The following is a 20,818-nucleotide window of genomic DNA, read 5'->3' as shown; positions in this document are numbered from 1 at the left end:
ATGTGTCTAACTCAAAAATGGTAATAATTTACAATTACCACTATGGGGTTGTTTGCCTCTACCAACCAGTCAAAAGCATGGGAATAGGACAGACATGAGGTCAGTGACCGTAACCACCGAAATCTAATCAGTTCATCTCTGAGACCAAGTAGACACATGCCAAATTTGAAGAAATTCCCTTAAGGGATTCCTGACTTATCGTGTTCACAAGAATGGGCTGGGCAGACTGACAGACAGACAACTCGAAAACATACAGCCTCCAGCTGTGACTGTTGCCAGAGTCGAGGCATAATAAATAAATAAACTGTAGTCCACCTGCCACTAAAATGTGTTACATAATGTGATAATGTTATCTACTGCCCTTATATATATATGGAGTATGTTACACATTTAACTTCTAAAGTATTACTAAAGTATTACTGTACTATACATTTTCATTCACTGTGACACAGTGAAGTCAGGGCACAAGCATGACTCATAACCACAGTCCACAACAAATAAACACATCCTGGGAACTGTGCTCTGAAAAGGGAAATGTTGAAAACAGCATCTGTGACAGTTGCACTCACACATGTATTGTGCGCACCAGGTTATCCAGGGGTCATACAGCCACAAGCTATTTTCACATGTTGTTCACTCTAATCTAACAATATGTTCAGGTCTCCAGTTGCAGGTTGGAAGAGGCTTGTGTTGAATAAGGCTATATACTGTATTCTACAAGTTACCTCTGTCACCTGCTAGACTCTACATGTACATGTGCTTACTGTACATGTTTTAAAACATGAATGCGTTTTTAAACATTAATCATACAGTATTCACATGATCCAGCATCAGACTGACTTATTAGGACTTAGATGGTTGTAATAGTAAGATATGTTGTACTTCACTAATGCCTTTGTTTTCAAATGTGGCTTTCTGACCACCAAAAGCAAAAGAGCCTGCTGATTGTCAAATTATCATATCAGATGTGAATGTTTTTAAATTCCTGATCAAACAGATTTAGGTTTAGCCCATAAACTGTATATAAAAGATGGATGAACCATCACCACTTTCCTCCACTATACAAAAGTAGTTTTAATAGTTAAGTGAGCACCAAGCTGTCAGTGTTCCTAACCAAGTAGACACATCCAGGAAATATGATGAACAACAAATGGAGCACAGCCCAGTTTTCACAACCTTCACCCTTCTCATACTTGAGGATGTTAATCAGAACTATTAAATTGATAAGCCTAAACTGTAAGTTTTATAGCATGAAGGTTTAACTGGGTACTGGATTTAAATCATCACCATTGTAATCAAGTGATAAAAGTAGTGGCAAGCGATGACAGTATGGCTAATGGAAGACATTCTTTCAGACTATTTAAAGGCTCGGGAAGAGAAACAACTTATCTGTGTGCACCATCTTTGACTTACATGAGGGTATGCATGCACATCTTGGTGCACATGCACTTATAAGACCTGTTATTCATGTTGTCCTCATTCTGTCCTTGTTCATTACTATAGTGAATATATTACAGGCTAAGCCCATTGAATTTAATGTTTCATGTTTTTAATGGCTTGATCTACATAATTTTCATGTCTTTATTCATGGCAAATGGCCAAAAGTGGCCGCTCGTCCCATCTGAAGTAGCATGTACTGATGCGTGAGGCTGACTTACAGTAAAAAGGCCATGGATTTGCAGCTCATGCAAAGAATATACCTTGAACTTTTAATGATGTACAATATAGGTAAGAATGTGACATGGAATTATAGTTTTTCTGTAGGAATAATGCATAATGATCAAGGGATGATAATAAAGGAGTAATCCTAAAAAGATAAACATTCAACCAAGGCATAGTCAAGTTCATAACTAAATGGTCATCAGCTTTGTTCTGTGTTTGCTAACAGGAAGGAGTAGAGGTGAGAGTAGCGAGAATCTTCAACACGTTTGGCTCCCGAATGCACATGAATGATGGACGTGTTGTCAGCAATTTCATCCTGCAGGCTCTACAGGGAGAACCTCTCACTGTATGCATTTTCAGATTTTTACTTAAAATGCTCTTTCATGTTATTAGTGCTTGAGACAAACCTCTGCACTCTGGGCTGTTTGTTTTCAGTGAGTACTTGGAGTAGACACTGGCTTGGCCTCAGTGCGATGACTGATTACTGATGTATGCATCTTAAATTATATGAAAGCATATAAATATTAACTTGAACATGACTAACTGAAAAGTCAGACATGCTATTGTTCCTGTATCATATCTGCATGCAGATGTTTTAATTATGATGATTAAATATGATTTAATACCAACTGATGCTGCAAAACTGAAAATGCGACAATGAGAAGAAAAATACAAAATACACGACAGTTTTCCAAATTTTATTTAGATCTGGCTAAGTGTTCCTGTTGTTATTGTTCTAGGTGTATGGTACTGGTTCCCAAACAAGAGCCTTTCAGTATGTAAGGTAAGATTGCCATTGTCATTATACAATATACTGTATGTAGTTGTAACTTTTTTCAAATGAATTACATTCTCTGCTAAGACAGACCGCAGTGAAAACTGAGTGAATATTTCTTTAGCTGTTCTTACATGAATATGTGGTTAGACTGAGGATTATTGCTCTTAACTGGGCTTTGAAGTTTGTTGTTAAATGCCAATATGTGCATGTCTTTCTGCCTGGAAGAGTAGAAATAAAAATGTGAAAGCTTTATCGGCTGCTGTGCCGATAAATGGGATCCAATTACTTGGATCCCATTTGAGAAAGAAAGATCAGAGGCACAGCATTTGAAGTTCTCCTATCTCTTTGAAGCATTTACCTGCTGTGTGACTTTAGTGTTGTGTAAAGAGTAATGAGTCTTTGGGTGAACTCTCTGTTATGTTAAAACTTAAACATCCCATTTTCTTCATTATGAAAACTGTGTAGTATCATTAGATGTGGATAGTTTTAATAGTCTCCCCTCCTCACAGTCAAACCTTTCTTTCTCTATTGACTATTAAGTTTTTGATTTTTATGTAATTTAATGTGATGAAATGACTTTATTTTGCCCATAAGCTGCTTTTACTCACATGTAGGCTTTTCTAAAATGTTATTTGATGTAAGATTTTTAATCCAGACTGATCAAAACATTTGAATATCAAAGTGAAAATCTCTGCAAATTATCTTGTGACAAATATGAAATAATTAAATGTGTACACATTAATTACGGGAGTAAGTAAATTATTGTGTTATAATAGAGGGGGTGAGCAGGGCTTTGAATCTTCTGACCTGGAAACAATGAATTAAGGGTTCAAGGGGAAAAAAATTCATGTATTGCTCATGTTTAATTTCCCTGTGTTTTATCCATATAAAACACAAGGTTGTATCAATACTTTGTGTTTTTTCAAGATTCCAGGGACAGCTTTATTGTCATTACACATTTTAGGATTGATTGGAAAAAGCCCTTTATACAAATAGAAGCTCTATAAAAATAGACAAGGATAGAAAAGAATGGCTTCTTGTGTTGAACTTCATGTAGTGTGTTTACTTTACTAAATACTATTCTATGTGAAGTATTTATAGATAGGTTCAGATTTACTGCAGTTACAGAACGCAGGACTGATTTAATTAAACAGAATGCTCTATCCATCCACCCATTATAGCTTTGACATTACATAAATAAGTCACTTGTCTGTAGCTCTGCAAAGGTTTTAGCAATATAGCATCTTAATGCTGGGGCCTTATTGTCGCTCTTATTATTTATTAGATGTTTGCTGGGCCAGAATGAATGTTGTGTGTGTGGGTTTATTGTATTTGGTTAATAATATCGACCAATGAGAGTGAGGTATATAGAGAAAAACATTTATCCAGACTTCATCCAGCTAGGATTACCCACTAAGCCTACTTACTCAGCTGATTTTATTATTTCTTTGCATTTGGTCTGCAAGATCTCTGTTACTTTTGATTTCTGAATGATGTTGAGAACAAATTAAATGCCTTTTTACCAGGGGGATGGATTTCAGGTTCAACCCCCTCCCCAACAAATATACACACACACAAAATATAGCATATATTGTACTGTGCAGTGGGCAGCGCGGTGGTTAGTGCTGTTGCCTCACAGTGAGAAGGTTGCGGGTTCACGACCTTTCTGTGCGGAGTTTGCATGTTGTCCCTGTGCTTGCGTGGGTTCTCTCTGGGTACTCCGGCTTCCTCCCACAGTCCAAAGACATGTGCCTTAGGTTGATTGGTGACTCTAAATTGCCCATAGGAGTGTATGTGTATGTGTGAGTGGTTGTTTGTCTGCGTGTCGGCCCTGCGATGGACTGGTGGCCTGTCCAGAGTGTACCCTGCCCTATATAAATACATACACATGCACGCATATTGTTCTACACAACAGGAGACATTAGTGTTTTTCCACTTCGGGAACTTAAGAATTTAAAGGGCTGATGCGTTCTGTGCACTTGGCTCTCCTCTCTAGAGATACGATGCCGCCGTTAATTGCTTCTTTGTACAAGCATATAACAGATCTGGTAGGCATATCGGGTAATGACACCGCCTACAGTCCTGTTTGTTATTACCCTGTGTTATTCTCTACCCTGTGTTGCCAAAATACGGTTAATAAATCAGCCCCTCCTGCCACCTAGCGAAGGTTATAATGTCTGTTTGAAAAAATTCTGTAAAAAAAAAAAATCTGACTTGTTTTGGTCAGGAGTGGTTGCTGGTGTGTCTTTGTTTTGACTCTCACTGGACCCTAAAAAATTAGGTAGAGTAGCTTTAAAATGTGTTTGCTGCGTTCTGTTTGTGGTTTAAATTAATTTGTGGTGACATATAAGCCCAGGGGGACTGGGTATAGTTGTATGCATGACACGAAAGCAAAAGAAGAAACTTCAGACTTCTGTACAGACTTTGTTTTCTATTAAACAACACTAAAAGGAGACTTGAGAGGGTTTATAAATGGCCATGATGTGCAGGAGGAAAGAGTATAACGTGTTATGTTACACCTGCAGTTTTCATAATGTTCTCACACAAATCTCTGTATGGAAAGTTGATTCTCATGCAATGTTCCAAAGCTACAGACTGGAATTTCAAACAAGAAAATCCACATTAATATCTCTCCCTCGATGGGCGACTTGTCTTACAGTGATCTGGTGAACGGCCTGGTGTTGTTGATGAACAGTAACATTAGCAGTCCAGTAAATCTGGTGAGTTCATCGTTCTCGGCTATGTCTCACAAACTGAAAATAAAGTGAAATAGGAAATGAGTTCTGCAGAAACAGACCAATTTACTGGCTTTTGTTGACAGTGATGTGATTGAAGTTTATGAAATCTGTTTGCAGGGGAACCCAGAGGAGCACACCATATTGGAGTTTGCTCGTCTCATTAAAAGTCTCGTTGGTAAGTGGACAGTTGTCATTCTGTGTCTCTGCAAACGTGTCCCCCACTGAGTTAGTCCCTGCTTGGCTTGCCTGCTTCCCTTTTTTTTTTTAATATCCTTCTGCCATTTTATTTTCCAGTTTATCCTATAGTCTGTTTTGTCTCACCCCTTTCTTAAGCTGGAGTTATGTTTTTGTGTTATACAACTATAAAAATGTACCTGTTTCTTAGGAGGAATTTCATTCTGCATTAGATATGTGTGGGAGTTGAAAATTCTGAGCTTGAAGCATTCTACAGCTCATGAAACAAAATGTAACCCGTTTTCATTGCTAACCACAAGAAACCTGTGTTGTATTCACGGTGTTGACCTTGGTGTCCACTTTTGTGGACGCTGCCATATTGAGTTATGTCAGAGCATCTGTTTCTTGGTGAAGTCAGGGTGCATGAAATTGGCCTGAGTTTTTCCAGTCAGAGCTCCTCCTTTGAGAGCCGCTCTGTCATAATTAAATGTATAGGAGGATGGAAATTTTTTGGTCCAAGTTGTCTGGAACACAGCAAAACCGCCTTATTGTTGTAACTATGGATAACTTGTGTTATCAGGCTGTAAGTTGCAGTGATTATACTGTACCCAGAGTAATCACATTTACATACCTTCATTAACTTTGATAGATACCAGAAAACTCCGTTTGGCACATTACCAAATCATGCAGTTAAATTTTTGAGAACCCGAACATCAGCTCCAGCATTACCGCCTGGAGGTTTCGCTACTCTCCGACACAAAATGAACCATCTGCCTCAACTAATCTCTCCTACAAAACTCTTGTTATGTGGTCATCAGCAGTATGTATAGTTAGGAGTAAGTAAAAGAACCGTAATATGTCCTCACCTCTCTGTACACTTGGGACTGTCCATAAACACACTCGCATCCCCACGCACAGTTTCTGACGTTCTTTCACACACATGCAGTGAGCCAGAGCCAGATCCAGTTCCTTCCAGAGGCCCAGGACGACCCACAGAGGAGAAGACCTGACATCCGAAAAGCCAAGATGATGCTCGGCTGGGAACCAGTGGTATGTGCAGCTCGATCATTCTAAAACCTTGACATGCACACACGCTGTCATGCATTGTAAACATTCTGTTCAATAGCTTAAATTCTTTAAAGGAAAAGGGCCAGAGAGTAAAACTGACACTCATTGTTAATGTCCATCAGTGTATCAGTCCTGGATTAGCTTGTTCATCTGCACCATAGACCTCAGCTGTTGTTCGAAAATGATTAAAAACATTAGTGAGATATTGCTGCACTGGGTTGCACGTTTCTCAGTAGTAAACCCCAGACCTGAGCGTGAGGAGCTAATGGAATGTAAAGAAATGTTGGAAAAATGTTTATCAAGGGACAGTAACATGACAAGTGACCCACAGTACAATTATTATACGTTCTGTACTTGCAAAGAGTAAACAGTAGATCTAGAATAGATACCTTATGTATTTAAATACCAAATGTATTTTACTGATTGTAATTAGCTGATTGTGTGCTTACACCAACTCAGTTCTCATAAGCAGTCAGACTGCAGAGATACAGACATATCTGTTCCAGGAGCCAATGGTGATGCAGAACTTGCCATGACTGTTAAGTCTGACTGTATAAATGACCCTCAGAGAGACTCAGTGAGCATTTCCTTCATGCAACCATATTGTGTGTATTGAATGCTCCCTTGCTGCAAGAATAATTAAACCCTTATATTATTCACATGAGTGGCCTCGATCTGCTTTGTCTATTGTCAGTTTAACCCTAACAAGAAACCTGAGAGCTCGTGAAAGATCGTGCACACGCACAGTTGACTCTGACGTGTGCTAACTTCAGGAATGGCCACTCAGCTGCTTTGGGGCAACATTACTGGGTCGGGGGATTTGTAATGAAAAAACATGTCACCCAAGTGCAGCGGTGTGTTTCCCTGATGTGTTGTCTAATCATTTTTGAACAATGGAGAACTATCACACAGACAAACAAGCTAAACCAGGACTGGCAGCTGACAGACATTAACCACGAGTAGAGGCAGTTCATTCTCTGTATAGAGGTCACTGAAAATACTATGAATATAGAAAACAACCAGCCTGCTAATGAACGTTTACAATGACTAAAGTATGTGATATAATTCTTTTCTTACAACCTGTTGCTATTTTTATACAGATGTGAATGAACAAAATTGATATTGAAATCATTATTATAGAATTCTCTTTAAATAAGTAGGTGACTTTATTTCGGAGTTGGACATTAAAGGTTAAACTAATTCAACTACGTTAGATGGTGTTTTTTGCTCTTTTACTATAATACATTCTTATCAAAGTGATATAAACAGAACTCTCATATATATATATACATAGGCTTTTTTGAGACTCACAATGAATGTGGGCCAAATTTAAATGTGGTTATTATGAATTAAGATGAAGAGAGTCGCTGGGAGAGGCATTTTACAGTAAAATAAACTTGATGGTTTCTAAAGCACAGAAAGCATACATTGGCATTTTGTGTAGCTTATTTACCCACCATATATTGTATACTCCTGTGTCTGATAACTGTTATTTGATTTATTGAATATGAACCAAACTATCTAATTTGGCTTAGATTTTAATGTATTTTTTTAGAGAGTACAGTCTTAACATTAGCTGTGTCGTGTCAGGTGCCGCTGGAGGAAGGCTTGAACAAAACTATCCAGTACTTCAGTAGAGAACTGGAGCACCAGGCCAACAACCAGTACATCCCCAAACCGAAAGCCGCCCGCATGAAGAAAGGAAGACCCAGACACAACTGAGGTCAGGTCTCCCACCACAGAAGGATGTTAAGCCTCCTCAGAGGAATGCTCTGAAATACGCTGTTGAGTGATGCACTCTGGGAAAGGGTGTCTTTTTTTGTGAAGCAGAGACATCTTTCTCTTAAAAGTCTCTTTGAAAAGATCTTTTCCTTGTGTTGGAGCTTCAGCTGCATTGTGAGTAACTACTTCCTTGCCGTGTGATTGGACAAGCCTGAATCAAAGAGGCAAGAAATCTGAAACCCAGCCTACTTTTTTTTTGTGGATTTGAGCTTTTACTATTTAAATCACCAACATCAGTGTCTTGTGAACAGCTCGTGCTGTGCATCAGTGTTTTGTGTTTATCAGTTTTATGGTGTTTTGTCTCTGGACAGCTGACTGACGTCATTTTCCCCACTGGATGTTTTGTCCTCTTGTCAATGCTCATGTGACGCACTACAGAACTGGACAAACCTTCTAGAAACTGCATCATGATGTGTTTGTTTTATTGTCTTCTTCTTTGTGAAATATCATTTTAGGATTTGCATTATCAATTTGAGGTGAAAATGCTATTTTAATAAAATATTTTAATTGTTTTATGTATAATATTTAGAAAAGAAACATTTTGTGTATGAAAGAGTGAGACACGTTTCTGAAGTTGTGTAGGCAGTGAAGAGCCACATATTTACAGTAAATTAGTTATAGGAGAAGTGCTACAGTGTTGGATTTTAAGTGTTTCATACCAGTCAGTTGCCTCAAAGCTTTATTGGAAAGAAGAGGGAATTACAGTAAGAATGAAACAGTTTGGTGTCAGTGGTGCAGGAGTCGAGTAAGAGTTATGATGGTGGCGTTGGACAGTAGCTCGGATCATTTTGAATTTGCGCATTTGCATAATGTATAAATTCTGTTCCTACGGTTTGCACAAAAATTGTAGCTTTTTAGCATAGATTATACAAAGCTCCATTATTTAGCTGTTGTGATTCATTACAGACCCACAAACTGTCATTACCAGCTAGTTACACTGTGCTAGTACCCAGCTGATGTCCAGTCCATTTTAAGAAATGCAAACAGCAGGAGAAGACTGATTAGTGTGCAGACGCACAAAGCTGTATGGAATATAACCTGTATTTTTATTTAACATGCAGAAAGATAAAAACTTTCGTGGTGGTTCGTTTTTTTTATTCTTAACTGCAATGCACATTAAGTTCTAGAAAAATCAAATGCTTCAAACATGTTTTACCCTTGCACGTAAAAAAAAACAAAAACATCTAATAAAACTGTGAAACAGCCCCAAACTTGATTTAAAGAAAAATATCAAGATTATTCTTTTTTTTTTCTTCTTATTGAAAAACTGAAAAACTACACACTACGACAGGCTGCGTCCTCTCAAAGAGAAGGTAACAGACTGAGTAAGGCAAAGAAACAAACCCTTCGACCACTGGTAGAAGCTTTGGCCTGTGTGTGTTTCTGTGTGTGACTGGACTCAGTAATAGTCGTAGTTGACATTAGCTCCGTGTCTGTAAGAGGCAGGGTCACGCGGGCCGATAGGAGCGTTTTCATCATAGTGGTGCTGACGCCCTTGATCATTGGCACGTGCATGGTCCATCCAGTAGGACAGGTCACTCTCCAGCCTCTGGCGAGAAAAAGAACTGCAGATATTAAGAAACTCTGCTTCTGCAAATCTGAAGCTAATAAGCTGACTGTGTGTGGCTGAAACACAGTTGCTGTCCGGTGATTATTTTGTGCACTCCGCTCCCTCTTTTCTGTTCTTATCGATTCCCTTTACTCCTCATTGTCCCTGGTGAACTCTACATGACAGTCGCTGATCTGGAAGGCAACTGAAACTGGCTCTGTATGTGTGTGAGGAAATTCATGTATTGTTATATATTAATTTCTGCATTTGTAATAATCAGTTCAGTCAGACGTTTTGAGGATATGTGCCTTTTAAAATCTTGTCTTTTTGACATCAGACCAAGATATAAAAAGATCCAGATAGCTAAAGTTTTATGTGGCTGTTTCGTGTTTATTTCATGTTATTACAAACATGTCTGGCCACAGTGATGCTGAGTGATACCGCAGGTGCATCAGGCTTGAATTAGAAATCTCTCAAGTGAGATAATCAAATTGTTCTTAAGTAATCAGAAAATATTGTGTTTGCAGGACTCCAGTTGCTCATAGTAGGAGTCTTCTTGACAAAATAGGATTTCAGGGCTGTTAATCATTTTAAATCAATGTACAATATGCATATGCACCAATCAGTTATTCTAAACATCACTGTTTTCACTAGTCACTGTCAGTTCACTAATCACAGTTACTCAGGCTGTGAAAAGTTCTATAATGTTTGTGGGTTGGCTCTGGAGGAGTCTGAGAAAATCGGCGAGTTATGTGACATTATCAGTTATCTTGACTTTATTTTTTTTGTAGGAGACAACATAACAGAAAGCCTGCATTACAAACTGGGGCCTGTAGTTTTAAAGACTCTGGCATTTACTGAGCAGGGAGGGAATATTGAATGACACAAGTTGTGTTACGGGAATCGTATTATAGATTATATCTCAGCATCCAAAGCTTTAAGTTTTACCATTCTTTTTTTGTCCCTCCAGACTTTATGCAATCCTAAATTGATGTAGTGGTTGTTTAAGGTAACGTACAAGTAAATCTTGCCACACATAGGATGTGAAAGCTGATGTTTTTTTGTTTTTTTTTTTACAATTTCTGAGTAAAGAAGAAGCCAACATTGAATAGAGGAGTTCTGTTTCTGTACTTTTTACCAGTGTGTACAGAACTGACCTGCTCATCAAACCCCATGTACATAAACTGCATAATCCACTGCTGTACGTCTGGTCTGCTGCGGTCCCAAACGTTCCTCTTGGTTCTGCTGAGCTTTGCCAGAAACTCTTGAGCTTTGGAAGGACGGATGGCCACAGAGGCCTTCAAGGGGCTAATACCAGCTCCTTCTACTGGATGGATGCACAACAGGGAAGAGGAAACAATAGGAATTTCTTTATTTTCTCGCTGAAGGTGACCTTTGTATCACCAACATGATTCAAACTGTTAAATATGTTTGAGTGTTACCATCTCTTTTTCTTAAGATCCTGTGTAAGCTGCTGTCACTGGACACATCTGTAAAGGAGTCGACAGAGAGCTAGTGAGCCACAGTGTGAACACCCGTCTTCATGGCTGGTACGTCAGACTCTTCTTAAATAATAATACGCTCTTGATTCAGTTGGCGTTCATTTGTAAATAGTCATACAACAGTTTTTTTTTTTTTTTTTTTAACCACAGTGGGTTGATCAGAACCACCTGGTTACTTTTTAATGAGGACAGTGTTTAAGATCAAATCTATACCGGCAAGATATGCTCTCCTAATGTTCTGTTGTAGAACTACTTAAGAATGCCAGTTTTACTGATTATTCTGTTTGCACTGCAGCAGATTTTTCTGATGAGCTTCACTTCTTTCCATGTTCAGTTTTCATGTGGTACGTGGTTATAGGAGAAGTCGCCAAGGAAAATAACAAGTGGCCGATTTGCATGTAGATACATTTGCTAGCGACTTTGTTCCTGCTGCTCTTCTCCACACTGTGTGCGTTAATGAATAATCTGTTGGCTTTTTCTCCCTTGTCGCTGTGTACTTCACCGCACGCATCCACTTCAGTCAGACTTGTAGTAGCAACTGACTGTTCTCTCTGAGAACACAAGTCCCTCCCTACATCTGGGCCACATTTCCATTAGTGTAGTTCCAAGTACACAGAAATCCAGTCCGTGTGTTAAGGTCTTATCCTGAGCATCAAACATTTCACTGTGCAGTTAGAAGTGGAAGGACTGAGTTGGAGAAATTGTTTGCATGTGTTTTTCTCCAGATTGTTTTGCAAATGAGCTATGAATTTTTCTCATCACTACAACAGTCTGTCCACAACATGCACTGTATGAGTCATTTTGTCTATAGCATTGGAATGGGAAGTTTATTAACCTTGTTTACCCACAACCGTCAACAGAAACAAAGAAACCGCTTAACATGTGTTACAGTGCGTTCGTGATGTTATGAAAAGTAGGCAGCAGAAACTGTTGGGATCTTACTGTATTTTCATTTTCCTTATGAAAGAGAGAAGACTGAAACCAGAGAAGATCGACAGCCTTCAAACATCTGTTGGAAAGACTGCTTGCTTTCTAAAAGATATCCCACACACACTGACTTTAACTGCTAGTGCCTGTACAAACACAGCTCCAGACATAAATGCAAGGCCAGATGGTGAGGACTAAATATGTTTAAAACACGTCAAATGTGAAGCGAAACAAAGACGAGAACAAGACTGAACTCACCTCCTAGAGCCAGCAGTGCCAGCAACACAGCCAGCCCTGTTAACCTCAAGTATAGCTGGTGGGATGCCATCTTGTACATGCTCAGAGTCTCTACACAGTGGCTTAAAGACTGTTCATAGACTGCCGCACAACCAGAGGGAAGAGTGGGCGGCCAGTGGAAACTGGCCTTTGGTGGAGGAATGCTACGAAACCTCCCTGCCTGCTGACACAGGACCGCAGCTGGGAGTTTTTACGCTCTTAAATGAATTCTCATGTGTGTCCAAGGTACTTTTCCATTTCCCTCCATATAGTACATGAATTATATAGTGAGGGAGGGAAAGAAACAGCATAGTAGCTGAATGTGGTCTGTTCTGAATGTTTGGTCTTAGGGTTATAAAAAAAACAAATTGTAGTTTGCACTTTGTCAAGCAGCCGACTGCAGGAGAAATGTTATTAAAATAATGTGTTCACTTAAGAAAATGTCATTGGCAACCAAATGTGTGCAGAATAATTCAAACAAGATTTATTCAGGATTTTTATGCATGATAATGTAAGATTATTACAATGATTTTGACCTTATTAATCCCCAAATTGGGTTTTAATAAGGTCAAAAAAGAGAAATATTTGATATAAAACAAACTAGGAAATAAATTGCTGTAATTGTTTGTACACATACAAAAGTCAGTGTTAATAAAGCACAAGGGTAAAAATAGCTCGTAGGTTACCAAGCTACTCTCGACTGTCTGACCAACTATCACCCATCCTCAGGCTGTGCACCGTGTCCCCTCTGTCTCACTCCTCAGGCTCAGGCTCAGACTCTGGACTGTCATAGCCCAGCTGGCTGCTGATGGGGAAGTGAGCCCAGAAGGTACGAGCCAGGTCCTGCATCTTGTTGTGAGCCGCCCGGGCTCGCAGCTCCTCCAACCACCCAAAGAAGTCTGACGACCACAGGCCCCAGTAGGGTAGGCTTCGTTTCTCCCTCTCCTTTCTCCTTCCTGCTGCATTGCTCTCCTCTGCTCCTTTCACACAAGACAGACAGACAGGTGTGTGAACTTCATTCTAAACCTTGTCACCTTGTTATTTCAGAATTACTGTTCATCACAGTGTCGAGTCTGTTCATGTGTTCATGCCTGTGAGCTGCTGACGTACCGGTAGGTAGGAAGCTGAGCAGAAGAGAGCAGAACAGCACAGAAGCCCACACAGTGTGCATATTGTCAGGATGTGAAGGTAAACAAAAGGCTTGACCTGATGGGGGTTCAGCACTTTCTGCAAAACCAATTGGAGTATAGAATGCCTTAGCAATACCAGTATGACAAGGACAACATTTTCAGGATGACAGCATGGTCTTTAAGAACTGTTCAGGCTACAACATAACAAGACAAACATAATAAAGGCTTCTCAGTGTTGAAATCATCTCGTCAAAGATCACGCTCCATCTCATCTTACCTGACCAGCAGCAGAATAGGCTTGTGGTCCTGTGCCTCTTCCTTTGCCCCCAGACTGATCTGAGAAGGATGATTGCATCTGGATAAAAAAAAAAAAAAGAGGGGAAGGCGGACATGTTTGTTTTTCACATTTAGCCTCTTTGCGCCCGCCTTTCTCCAGAGAACATCAGAGCCTCTTTTATACCTCTCAGGCCCATATAATGGCATCACATTTCTCAGCCATGAGGTGTAAAGAATATCCTGAATGCTTTACTTTTCTCCCTTTAAATATGAGCCAATTTAGAAGAGGTCAAATAAAATACAATGTCATGTCTGTGTCCAGCTGCTGGCCCTCTTTTCACACTCCTGATAAAGAACCACTCATTATTTCACTACACTATATATTTGACAATGTTGCTGTCACAATGATCAGGAGCTCACACCGAGACGTTTGGCCTTGAGCTGCATGGATGTTATTTCAAGGTCAAAAGGAGCGAGACAATCAGAGGGACATGTGAAAAGCTGGATGAAAGGGGTGAAAAGAGGCATGTACCAGGCAGTTTTCACACCTGGTGTCCAGACGGTCAGCACCAACAGTCAGTCGCGGGTCACGGGGCAGGGGGGGGACCTTTTCAGGCTTGATTTAATGCTGACTTTATTTTTATTTAACCAGTAAAGCCTCATCAAGCCTCGCTGAGGTTATAAGCGTCGTTGTTCAGAGCCCTAGCTAAGGCAGTTTTCGAATACAGATAAAAAATTTGATCCCAGAAACAACCTCCATAGCATCTTAAAGCAGCCCAGGAGGTGTGTGAGAGCCAGTGTGAGACTTAGCATAGAGGAGGTTATGGAGCAGAGCCCAGTGTACAATGAATAATGATGTGTGTCATCCTTTCTTATGTTGAACTGCTTTATATGCTGTAGGTATCTTATTCTACAGCAGTGCATCATGTTCTGCTGTGTTTTTGTCTTTTCATGACCTAAAATACTCAAGTAAAATTCAAGTACCTCAAAGTTTTACTTGTATGTGTATTTCACTGCTAATTGCTAAATAGTGTAGTTTACCTACTTGGGTGTCATAAATGAGTTTTATTCTCTTTTTTAGGTGCAGTCATGTTCAAATCCTTTGTTCTGTTGGTTTGGTTGACATTTGGTTAGTAATAGTACATTGTGGTGCATTTTGTTTAAGGTGTCTGTTTACTTCTGCCAGGCAGTGACAGTGAACAGAGCTATGAACTCAGGATCACGTCAGTGGAGGCAACTACAGAAAAGGTGCTTTCCTGACACTTTCCAGTGAAGACTATGGATTGAGTTTAGGTTGAATGGGTTTCTTATTTAGTTTACAGTGATTCCAAGATGTTTGTGTTTGTTAATGTTGATTTCTGCTTTGTTTTGTTTTTTGCCTCATATTTCCCCCTTTAAGTGTTGCTTAGGCAGAGACTTGGTCTTTGAGCATTGTTGTCTGAAATGTTGTTTCCTGTGTAAAGGTGCTGTGAAACTGTCACACTGTGGGTGTGTACACCACCGACTATGACTTTCTGCAAATTACAACTGTGAAATTTTCCTACCACTAAGAGATATTTACTGGTTTTATGTCTTGAAGGGGTGTGACCTTCTGGGGAAACCGGATGCTGCCTTGCACTGTGGAAGCATGGAGTAAAACCACAGATTCTTCATTTAGATTTTTTAAATTTAGTTTGTTTCTTTTTCTGGCTATAGGACAAGACTCGTCTTCATTTCTCTGGAAAAAGGCAAAAGTGGTCACTCTTGTTGGTTCATCATTCAGACAGGTTGTACACTTTAGTTTGTTGTAAGTTTTGTTTTGGAATGGAAATTGAATTTTGAAAAGGCTGAATAGGCACAATTTTCAGAAATCTTATTTTGTCTCACATGGTTTCTTCAGTTTTCTGTCCTTATTTGCTTCTACACTGAGCTCACTGGAAACTGTTCTGCTGAAACAGCAGGGAGCCAAGCAGGAAAAATGATCAATAAATCTAACATCAGCACATAACCCCACTGTCCCCCAAGAAACGAACTGATGCTGTGCCTTTTATGCCACTTGTAGGCTCCCCATGATGTGGATGTTGAAGATGTAAACAGCTGTCTTGTGATGACGCTAGAAGCGCAATGCTGCCCTCGTGTGGACATGTAGAGGTACTGCTACCCGCGCTAGCTTTTGCAAGTACATTTTAAATGGCCATAACAAACATGCAATAATGTATTATTACTTGAGGCAGACCTCCCTCTGTGAAGAGCATTTGGTCCAAATCAGAGTAACTAAATTTCTCCATCCAAAAGATAATGTGATAGACTGAGGTGGTGGTGTCAGCTGAGAGATACAGAGCTGGGTTTGTACACATAAAATGCCCGAAGTGTGCACAGGAACATTAGGCTACTAAAAATAAATGTAATTATTTCACTCAATGCCACTTTTATATCCGTCTTAATGTTTTAGCTTGTTCAAACCATATTAAATCTACTTTAATATACTTTCTGCTGTTTTACTTTGATAGGCAGTTTTATTTTTTGCATTTTTTCCAAAGTAGTAAGCAGTTTGATGTATAGTAAACGTACAAATTCTGAACATATGATCAAGACTCTACAGTACTAAAATAACCTGTTTGTGCATTAGGCCTATCAAATAGTGTAGAATCTACTTTCAAACCAAATTTAACATTTACCAGCTATAGTAGATATACTGATGGCATCTCCCTTTGGGAGTTGAGCATTGTGGTGCTCAAGCTCTAATTATTAATCAGCAGAAAACAAAAGACGATCCCAGCCATAATTTTAGTATTCTTCCAAAATTTTTATTGAACAAAAGTATTTCAATTCTCATCATGTTGTCGGTGATACAGTACCATAGTTGGATTTTAACAATTCGTATATGCACCTCATCTTATTTTGACTATATACATACAGTGGAGACAAGAATTAAATAATGTTCAATAACATTCAGATATATCAGATAAAAGCTGAGAACCCCATGATCAACAACACTTCCACTGGTAAACAGATGCACATAGCAAACGAAAATGGACAAGGAAACCGTTTGGTAGAACCAGACTTTTTCATTACGAACCGAACAGTTTCTTGACAGTGGCCAGTCGTTAAGCCCCACCCTCAGCAGAAATGTTAATTTGGGTAGATTTAGCACTCGAAACAGCTGGTACTCAATTTCAGACCAAGGCCGACTCTATAGTTCAGGTTTTTTGTTTGGAAGTAATTTGAATAAAGATGCACTCCCTCGGATTCTGTAGTTTTAAAAGTACTGATTTGCTGTTCGGGGGAGGGGGTTTAGTTCCATGGATTTGTAGTATTTCAGAATTCTTATTAACTTAAGGATGATCATCTGTGATTCATCACAGCCGCACCTTAATTTGCTGTTGAGGTTTCAGTCAGTCAAACACTACATTGTACAGTTTTTGTATATAATGACACTTTCTGAAAAATTCTCTGTAATCACAAGAGTCACAAAGAGATAATTATCTATCATTAGAAGAGTTACTTTTTCTACCAGCATTCATTCCCAGGAGCAGATTAAGCTGTTTTATTCAAAAGTGTGATGAAAGTTTTATTATTATTATTATTATCTTCTTATTCAGTCAGTATCCTCATGTAACTACAGACACATACTGGAGAACAGGAACAAGTTCAATGTGACATGATGCTTGCCAGGTACGGTGAGTGCAGAGCAGATCTGGGGCCAGTAGTACGGGTACATGGTGGCACATTTGGTTATAGTGACAAACATTCAAACTCTACTGGAATTCAAAAATCGCCCATATTGCATTAATGCTTCTCCTACCGCCTTTTAGGAATATTATAGGAAGTTTTGTATCCAGATGTTCAGTAACGTCACTAATAATGACTGGATCTGCAGAGGTACAAACAAAGAGGAATTTGAAAACATAATTTCAAATGGGGCAAGTAATTGTGAAAATTAGAAAAACGAGTCACTCTGGTCACTTTGTGAAGTCACTGAAAGAGCAACAACCCTCTAGAGAGGATTTTAAATAACCTTTTGAAAAGCAAAAGTTAATTCAGGGAGGGAAAAAAAATTGACAAAACAATGGCTAACAATCTGACACCGCAGAGTAAGGTCCTTCAGAGGTCAGTCCTCTGACCTGTACAGTGTCTGTCCTTCTGTGTGGATTAAGAGCAATGGTGCAACCTACAATATGCATGGTAATAAACAGACATTATATATGACATCAGAAGGAAAGCTCAACCCCCACAAGGCCCCAGGCATTCTATTAGCAGCAGGTGTGGTCACTGCATGTTAGTGCATCCAAAATGGAGAGGCTTATTATGCACTGTGCTGCACGTGAAGGATGCTGGGTGACATAGTGCACTGTCTTGCAGTAAACTGCTCGATGTAGAGCTAGAGAGAATTTCACCTGGTCGCCACTGGAAGGCGACAGATGAAACTGGAGCGACTGAGGATCTGGATGTAGCACAGATGCCACAGCAGGAGGGTCCAGAGCTAAGGCTTGAGTTAAGACAGTCAGGGAGTGGCATTAGTACTGTGTGTGTGTGAGTGTGTGTGACACCCAGTGTAGGGGTGAAGATGTGTGAATCACAGCAGCGCTTTGACCAGGTACAGCTTCTCTCCATGTTCGCTGGTGAAGATGGGGGCTTTCTTGTAGTGCTCCACTAGTTCGTCCATGGAGTTGAACCTGCGCTGGCCGATACAGTACACTCCATCTGACAGCTGCACTTTAAAGTGTTTATTCTTACCCACTGCCTTCAGAGAGACGGAGAAATCACTGGGCTGCAAAATAAAAAGAAAGTTGTTTAGAAAAGAGAGAGGGACAGAAAAAAACAGCCAGCAGGTGGTAGTATATTCTGACATTTAAACATCTGGGCCCACTGATCCAACTGCTGCATGGGAAATCTAGGGCATGAACGAAATGCAACATTCAGATATCTTAAGGTGCAGCACAGTGACCAGGTGAGCCTGTTCTATCATGTTTCTGAAGGACTTAACAATGTAAATAACTTGTAACAAATGCTATGTTAAGTTGTTAGCTCTAAATTCATATTTGATCTAATGCTATGCTTTTTTGGGGGGGGGTTAATTTTGGATTTCTCTTGTCACTTTGCAACATCGCTGTTTGCACTTGTCAGTGTGTATGAGCTCTCATTTAAAAGGTTTTCTCTGATGTACCCTGTTTAAGCAGCTCCAGGTAAGGTTTCATCACAGTTTATGGATTGATTGGTGATTTGTTCTACTGTGAACTGCTATTAGAGATACTAGATTTCATACAAATATTAAACTGAGTTGAAATTATAAGTCAATCAGCTACTATTTTGATAATCAATTACTCTGCTCTTGAAAAATGAAGCATTTCCAATGTGAGGATTTGCTGCTTTTCTGTTTAATGAAACTACAGTCTGACTACCTTTTGGGTTTTAGACAGTAGGACACATATGAAGATGTCCCTGTGCAGTCCAGGTGAAGCTACTAACAGACTGAAAACATTGGTAAATTAACCGATAATGATAAATCATCTGCAATCAATGGGGCACATGTACATTACATTCTCTCTAAGGCTCTGACTGCACATGGGATAATCATGTGATCACTTAAAGGTGAATGAGTCAGCTGATAAATGTGTAACATTCTTGGCTATTTCTCAAACCTCTGCTTCTTATAAAATTCATAAATACAGGGCAATAACCTGCAGAAACCAATTTATACTTCTACCTTCACAAATATATTTTTGAATTCTGTTCTTTCTGCTAAAATGGATTTAATCTATTCTTTTTTTCCCCCCAGTGCAGCTGTCATGACTCCACTCCACAGACTCACCGATGACTCACTGTCACGTATGAGGAAGTCGCCCTCCTCTCCTCTCTTATTCAGTATACACTCAGCCTGGTGTCTGGTGATGTTGCCGTAGTACCAGTCCCTCCCTGCAAACTTCCCTGAACGTGCCGGTGCCAAGACGCGGTTCTGCGGGGAACTTGACATAGAGGAGGGCAGGCCCAGCCGCTCGTCCAGCACCATCACATAGTTTTTAGGTACCAGACCTACCATGCCACGTGAGTTCTTACACCTCCACCACTCTGGGTCATTCTCAGGCTTCTCCATGACCTCCATGACCTCTCCCTTCTCAAAGTTTAGCTCCTCCTCTGTTACAGAGCTGAAGGGGTAGAGCGTCTGAACCAGGTGGAGCGCTCCCCCACGCCCCCCTGCACGCCCGTTGGCCAACAAAGTCCCTCCCTGGTAACTCCGTGAGGAATCTCCCTCTCTGTCATCAGCTCCTCCGAGTTCCTCCTGGACGTAATTGGAGGGAAACCAGCCCATGCGGCCAGCCTGACTGCCCCGCCACCAGCCGTCGCTACACTTCTCCATCACGATAACCTTGGAGCCTTTGACCAGGGTCAGCTCGTCATCCCTCTCTGCTGTGTAGGCAAACTTGACCACAGCTGGGATGTTGAGGTCGTAGATTCTCTCAGCAGCTCCTCCTCCCATCCCTCCACCCCCGCTGCCATTGGAGGGATACTCTGTGTCTGAGCTTGGCGTTGGGGAAGCATCTCGGGCACTCGTCTTCCTCTTCGTTTTTCCTAAACCTGTACCATGAAGAGAAGAGAATGGTGGCAGACAGACACAGATCAGTAAAGGCTGCCTGCGTTTGAGTTGGACTACTTTCTTTGAACTAACACTTCATTATTTGCCACTTTTGACACCTCTGGGGCAGCGCAACGAGTTTTAATCACACTCCAGTTTAATCACCAGTTGTTGTGGCTAATCTCTTACCAAACTATTGACACTTCTAGCACATACAGAGTAAATTAGCACTCATTTGGAGCTTTGTTTGTGTCCAATATTCACTCGCTTTTGAGTCTGTTTTTTCTCCCCCAATTCCTGAGGGAACTATCTGGGCTTCCAGCTGCTCAATGTTCCACTGTGTTCATCAACTTTGTGTGCTACTTACATAGCACACAGTAAGTTTATCAAAGCTTTTTGGCTG

The 20,818-nt window shown here is 40.1% G+C and overlaps 4 protein-coding genes and 1 long non-coding RNA gene across 7 annotated transcripts in view; 2 read left to right on the top strand and 3 right to left on the bottom strand.

Annotated features, from left to right (window-relative positions):
* uxs1 (UDP-glucuronate decarboxylase 1) overlaps positions 1-9,249 on the top strand; it is a 16,134-nt gene extending 6,885 nt beyond the window's left edge. Inside the window, exons 5-10 of the mRNA XM_020609294.1 lie at positions 1,889-2,008; positions 2,403-2,446; positions 5,100-5,160; positions 5,296-5,353; positions 6,299-6,402; positions 8,011-9,249. Of these exons, the coding sequence (XP_020464950.1) occupies positions 1,889-2,008; positions 2,403-2,446; positions 5,100-5,160; positions 5,296-5,353; positions 6,299-6,402; positions 8,011-8,142 (519 nt within the window). The 3' untranslated portion in view covers positions 8,143-9,249. The remainder of the gene's footprint in view (positions 1-1,888; positions 2,009-2,402; positions 2,447-5,099; positions 5,161-5,295; positions 5,354-6,298; positions 6,403-8,010) is intronic.
* A 219-nt stretch (positions 9,250-9,468) lies between these two features.
* On the bottom strand, positions 9,469-12,534 carry ecrg4a (ECRG4 augurin precursor a). Of its 2 annotated transcripts, XM_020609296.1 has the most exons (4): positions 12,439-12,534; positions 11,194-11,241; positions 10,909-11,078; positions 9,469-9,751 (listed from the first exon to the last, which is right to left on the bottom strand). In XM_020609296.1, exons 1-4 carry the CDS (start codon positions 12,515-12,517, stop codon positions 9,602-9,604), a joined length of 447 nt encoding a protein of 148 aa, XP_020464952.1. In that variant the 5' UTR covers positions 12,518-12,534; the 3' UTR covers positions 9,469-9,601. The 2 variants fall into 2 exon arrangements, with proteins under 2 accessions (XP_020464952.1, XP_020464953.1); XM_020609297.1 differs by lacking the exon at positions 11,194-11,241.
* Positions 11,099-19,701, top strand: LOC109965363 (uncharacterized). 2 transcript variants are annotated; one of them, XR_002275636.1, is made up of 5 exons: positions 11,099-11,301; positions 12,221-12,702; positions 13,221-15,628; positions 15,904-15,992; positions 19,621-19,701. It is a non-coding gene; the product is annotated as an uncharacterized LOC109965363 (long non-coding RNA). The 2 variants fall into 2 exon arrangements; XR_002275635.1 differs by having other exon boundaries at positions 13,221-15,992.
* Positions 13,076-13,992, bottom strand: LOC109965361 (otospiralin-like). Its single transcript, XM_020609295.1, has 3 exons — positions 13,864-13,992; positions 13,567-13,683; positions 13,076-13,436 (listed from the first exon to the last, which is right to left on the bottom strand). The coding sequence occupies exons 1-3, from the start codon at positions 13,976-13,978 to the stop codon at positions 13,210-13,212; spliced, it is 459 nt and encodes a 152-aa protein (XP_020464951.1). The 5' UTR covers positions 13,979-13,992; the 3' UTR covers positions 13,076-13,209.
* nck2a (NCK adaptor protein 2a) overlaps positions 16,628-20,818 on the bottom strand; it is a 40,793-nt gene continuing 36,602 nt past the window's right edge. Inside the window, exons 3-4 of the mRNA XM_020609293.1 lie at positions 19,654-20,417; positions 16,628-18,612 (exon numbers count right to left, since the gene is read on the bottom strand). Of these exons, the coding sequence (XP_020464949.1) occupies positions 18,418-18,612; positions 19,654-20,417 (959 nt within the window). The 3' untranslated portion in view covers positions 16,628-18,417. The remainder of the gene's footprint in view (positions 18,613-19,653; positions 20,418-20,818) is intronic.

The sequence above is a fragment of the Monopterus albus genome, unplaced genomic scaffold, assembly GCF_001952655.1.
Source record: "Monopterus albus unplaced genomic scaffold, M_albus_1.0 scaffold99.1, whole genome shotgun sequence".
Classification (NCBI taxonomy): Eukaryota; Metazoa; Chordata; class Actinopteri; order Synbranchiformes; family Synbranchidae; genus Monopterus; species Monopterus albus.
This window is presented reverse-complemented; position numbering and strand designations above follow the sequence as displayed.

Bases quoted from the DNA above. Each gene is read 5' to 3' on its own strand.
- LOC109965361 (XM_020609295.1), bottom strand. From the start codon at position 13,978: ATGTCCGCCTTCCCCTCTTTTTTTTTTTTTTATCCAGATGCAATCATC. The intron at 13,684-13,863 runs GTAAGATGAGAT...TTGGTTTTGCAG, and splicing joins CCTATTCTGCTGCTGGTCAG to AAAGTGCTGAACCCCCATCA. The intron at 13,437-13,566 runs GTACGTCAGCAG...CTTGTGTGAAAG, and splicing joins GCTCAGCTTCCTACCTACCG to GAGCAGAGGAGAGCAATGCA.
- ecrg4a (XM_020609296.1), bottom strand. From the start codon at position 12,517: ATGTACAAGATGGCATCCCACCAGCTATACTTGAGGTTAACAGGGCTG. The intron at 11,242-12,438 runs GTGAGTTCAGTC...ACTCCTTTACAG, and splicing joins GGCACTGCTGGCTCTAGGAG to ATGTGTCCAGTGACAGCAGC. The intron at 11,079-11,193 runs GTAACACTCAAA...GCATCCATCCAG, and splicing joins GATCTTAAGAAAAAGAGATG to TAGAAGGAGCTGGTATTAGC.